This window comes from Triticum dicoccoides, chromosome 7B (genome assembly GCF_002162155.2).
Source record: "Triticum dicoccoides isolate Atlit2015 ecotype Zavitan chromosome 7B, WEW_v2.0, whole genome shotgun sequence".
NCBI classification, from domain to species: Eukaryota; Viridiplantae; Streptophyta; class Magnoliopsida; order Poales; family Poaceae; genus Triticum; species Triticum dicoccoides.
The window spans coordinates 766,652,085-766,656,688 of record NC_041393.1 but is presented as its reverse complement, the minus strand read 5'-3'; the positions used below and the strand labels follow the sequence as shown (position 1 = coordinate 766,656,688).

Here is a 4,604-nt window from a genome sequence, read left to right as displayed (position 1 = left end):
CTTCCATTAAGGGTTCCCATCAATGCTGTTTACAGGAGTAACTGAGCAGTCTTCAGAGCATCACAATGTGGACTGGTGCAAGATTAGCTCTTCTAGATTGAAGTTATGTTTTATGTGTTTTTGACCGGCTAGATCGGATGCTTGAAACGTAATTACTTATTGCCACAACCACTAATCTATCTACTGATATTTGAGAACAGCTTGACGGCTTTGTAAATCTGAATAATTATTTAGGGGGCTGTGTTTTAATGACTATGGGTCAATGGAAAAGACAGTGGCCTGCAACACATCCGCATGAAGACTTTTTTTTCTTAAGCGAACATGCAGATTTCATAAAGTACATCAACACACCTGAAAAAAGAAAGGATCTGTCATGCTTCACCTGGCAACATGAGTATGTTCAGCAAGGACCGAAGGAATGGGATATGAGTATGCTCAGGAACAGGAAGGAATGATACATGAGTATGTTTTTGGTGAATGCCAATAGATTATTATGGCTATTTTAATCTGGGCCCTTGTGCCATTTCACAAATTAATGCCAATGGATTTTTATGGCTATTTTATATTCGCTAATTTCCCTTGCATCATGTTAATCGACCTTGTTCTTCCTGGACCTATGTATTGTTCGTTGACACTGTCCTTGCTTGTTTCAGAGATGCATTTCTGAACTGAAGGACACAGCTGCATCAACCGACAGTGAACAAGTTATTCAAGAGGCACATACACAATTGTTTAGGCACTTGTGAGGCAGAGAAGCCTCAAGACAGGAACCTGGAACGACAACTTGTGATGCAGAGAAGCCTCAAGATGGAGTGGAGAATGCTGCAAGGAAGCCAAGCAAAATGAAGATGACGGAGAGCAGAAGGCGCGCATGGAGGCTAACCACCGGCTCAAGGCGTTGGAGAGAGCGACCGCAGCTCGGGCTCGCGCATCCCGGTCGCAGCCTGCTACCGAAACTGTCACCTAGGCCCGTGCAGGACCCTGAACCACTTTGCCTTGCCTGCTTAGGCTGTGTAGCAATACCATATTGGGTTTGTTGAAGATAGCTCCAAGTGCTGGTAGACAAGTTTGTACAAGTTGGTTTATCCTGGTGCTGGTAGAAAAGTTTGTAAAAGTAGGTCAAGGTAGAATAGCTCGCAAATTTGTGGGTGTGTTGTGGTGTATCAAGTTTTACGCCTCCAGTTTTCAGACTTTTCAACATGGAAAAGGCTTCTGAAGTTTCTGTCATATTGATAGACAATGACATGATGCTCTCAACTGAAATTTGAGTACATCTCTGAGCAAAATGAAGCCCTGAAAGTTGATGTTTGTATGATATCCATGTCTATTACAGCCAGTCATCATTTGCACACAACATCCACGCTCAGTGCGCAAGAAACTCAACCATAGCAACTCATCCAGAATTTGGTAGGCGTTAGAGTTGAACTCATCAGAAGCATCTTAATAAAAGAACTTAACTAACTCATCCACTCCACTCATCATGTGGATAAAAACTAAGTTCCCTCAATGACTGATAATCATCTAGACTAAGTACATAGATTGAAAGAGGGAACATAAACCCCCCAAGTCTTCCAACACAAACATCACTACACAACATAAACCCAAGTCTTGCACATCAGTGCTGGTCAAACTCAACTTGCCGACAGCGTACGCTGCTTACATGCACACGACGCTTAATACGGACATATCAGACTACATAAGCACCATCTTGAACATCCGCCATCCTACTCCAGATGTATGGCCGAAGCAAGACAAAGCCAGCGAGCTCAGATCTGCATACATGTATTTAGTTTGAAATTTGAAGCAACTGCAGTTGATGCAACGAGAATCTTTCCCAACCCATTTTCTTAGGAAGGAGGCATGTGCGAAATAGCAGAGTACAATATAGCTTAAGAACAAAGGCCCGCAAGCTACCATAGTATATTGCAGCTTGGAATCAATATACACAAAAACTTAGCAAACCTGAACCCTCTCTGTTCTTGAAACCATAACATGCTAAGTAAGGCGTGCTCATAAATACAAGACTCAAGGCCTTCAAACATCAACTCACTGGTTATGCGACATTCTTATCTTGAACATTGATGAATAATATGAAGCAAGTGCTAAGTATGAGTGTATGACCAACGATGTACTGCACAAAGATGCAAGCGTGAAAGCCATTTTTTCTCCTAAGATAGGGAGCAACAAAAAATAGCTTTCCAAACTAGTGTGTAATCTTTCTTTTCAGATAACCTTCTCAATCACATACAACTATTACAAATACATGCAGAATCAAACCATGATCTGGCTACCTGTCATAACTAGTTTGACAAGGTAATTAAGCCCAATAGAACAATAATTAACTTTCTATATAACAAAATGGGAGTAGAAATTTGAAGCAACTGCGCAGTTGATGCAATGGGAATCTTTCCTATCTGCTAAATATAGAGTAGACATCTAATTGCAGTGAACTATATGTTCTTGAAAACACAACAAGGTAAATAAAGAGTACTCAAAAATCAGGTTACATGTAGTGCAACATTCTTGTTTTGAACATCATCGTCCAAATAAATGGATGATGTTTAAGTGCAAAGTGTGACTAAAGATGTACCATACGAAGTCGCAAAAGCCATTTTCTCTACTAAGATATGGAGCAATAAAAGTTAGCTTTCCAAATTGGTATGTAATCTTTCTTTTTTGCATTGATCTTCTCAATTGCAAACAGTTGTTGAACATGCGTGCAGAATCAAACCATCAATTGGTTACCACTTCAAGCTAGTTTGAAAAGCCCAATAGAACAATAATTAACTTTCTACATAACCATGTGAGCAGAACAAGCAAATCATGCACCCAATGGCAACATAAATAAAATAGTTAAGCTTACCAGTTGATCAGATGGTTGGTTCCGATAACAGCGGTGGGAAGCTAAAGTAGGGGAGGGCACGTCTGGGATTGTAGGTATTCTCCCTCTTTGTGCAGACTTTGGTAATTTCATAAGTCTTGACCTCCAATGAGTAACAATCCACATTCTCAATAGGAATACCATCTGGAGCGCCCCGGAAGAACAAGAATCCCTCGGCTGCACCAACTGTGGAAATGGAATAGTCATGATACTGCCCAGGCAGCTGTATAATCTTCTCTAGCTTCCATTCCTGTGAATTATTCTGCAGAGAGGTATGGTAGAGAGCAAAGGCCCCTTGTTGACAGACAAGAGAAAACATCTCAAGGGTTCCTTCTCGGCCCATCACAACAGCATTTGGGCGAAGATCATCAAAGCTCTGGCCAGGCAGACCTCTGATCTCCATATGGTAACCGGTGAGAAGGCCGACAGTGGAAAACTTCAAAGTGCGGGTGTCCAGCACCATCAAATGGTCACTCAAATCATAAGGCTCTGTCCAGTAGAATGAGCCCCGCACATAGTCAAAAGAGGACATGTCGTACAAAGAAGGGGAAATGGGGGACTCGACCATAGACCATTGCCTAGTTGTGGACGGGAATACAAAGAGGACGAGCTTCGTTCGGTATCTTGCTATGCATATCACCTTGAAGGGCTCTTCCTCGCTGTCGTCGCCGGTGCAGGGAGCAAGCACGGGCAGGAATTCCCAAAGGAGATCCTGCGGCTGGGCGGCGAGGTCCTGAGGTATTGTTGGAAGCAGCACGTATCTGCTGGACAGGGGGTCACAGACGGCAAGGTGGAAGTCGGCGGCGTTGCACCATTTGGGGCGGACACAGAGTTTGCGTCTAACGAGTTCCCTGGAGCCCATGAGGGTGCTTACTCCAGAGACCTCGAGGCCGGGGCGGAGGGATCTCCAATCGAGGAGGACGCGGCCGTCGCGGACGTCGCAGGGGCGCCAGCGGGGCCCTTCCCCGTCGTCTTCTTGGACGCCCCGCGGCACGAAGTAGGAGGCAGAAGAAACGACGGCCGGGACGAAGGAGAAATCGGCGGCGCGGGGGGCGAGGGCGCCGGCGAGCGGAGCGGAGGGGTGCGGAGCCTGGGCGGGGTGGAATCCGACCGCGTCCATGAAGCCGAGGAGGGGAGGCCGGTGCAGCGCGCGGAAGCGGCGGCGGAAGGCGCGGGCTTTGATGACGCGGCGGAAGGATGTGCAGGCGGCGGAGGCGCGCGCGACCGCGTCCGGCGTGGGCAGGCGGAGGAAGATCTCCTCCAGGAGCTCGTCGGGGATGGTCGTCGGCGGCGGCGTGGACATGGCGGCGGGGCTGGGAGAAGGGGATCGGGGGTTTAGGGTTGGGTTGGGGATAGTGGAGGGAGTGACCACTGACCAGTGAGTGGGACTGCGGGACTCTGGGATCGCGCGAGCACACCAGTTTGGGCCGGCCCATCTGCACGCATGGATGCCCCCTGTTTTTATTTTTTTACCTTTTCTTTTCTAGTTTTTGTTTTTGTTTTATTCTATGATAAAAATAATTTAGCATTACAAAAAAGGTTCTAAAATTTTAAAAAAATTGTGAATTGGGCAAAAAAGGTTCAAGTAATCTTAAATGTTAATATACTAAAAATCATGATTTAAAAAAATGTTAACATATTTCAAAATTGTTTAAGAAATTCAAAAAATGTTCACGAATTTGAGAATTGTTCATTAATTCCAAACAAATGCCTGCATATTCAA

General features: G+C 45.3%; 1 protein-coding gene across 1 annotated transcript; it reads right to left on the bottom strand.

Moving 5' to 3' along the window:
- Nucleotides 1-1,420: 1,420 nt before the first annotated feature.
- LOC119339502 lies at nucleotides 1,421-4,227 on the bottom strand. Its single transcript, XM_037611537.1, has 2 exons — nucleotides 2,864-4,227; nucleotides 1,421-1,772 (listed from the first exon to the last, which is right to left on the bottom strand). Exon 1 carries the CDS (start codon nucleotides 4,182-4,184, stop codon nucleotides 2,871-2,873), a length of 1,314 nt encoding a protein of 437 aa, XP_037467434.1. The 5' UTR covers nucleotides 4,185-4,227; the 3' UTR covers nucleotides 1,421-1,772; nucleotides 2,864-2,870.
- Nucleotides 4,228-4,604: the final 377 nt, after the last annotated feature.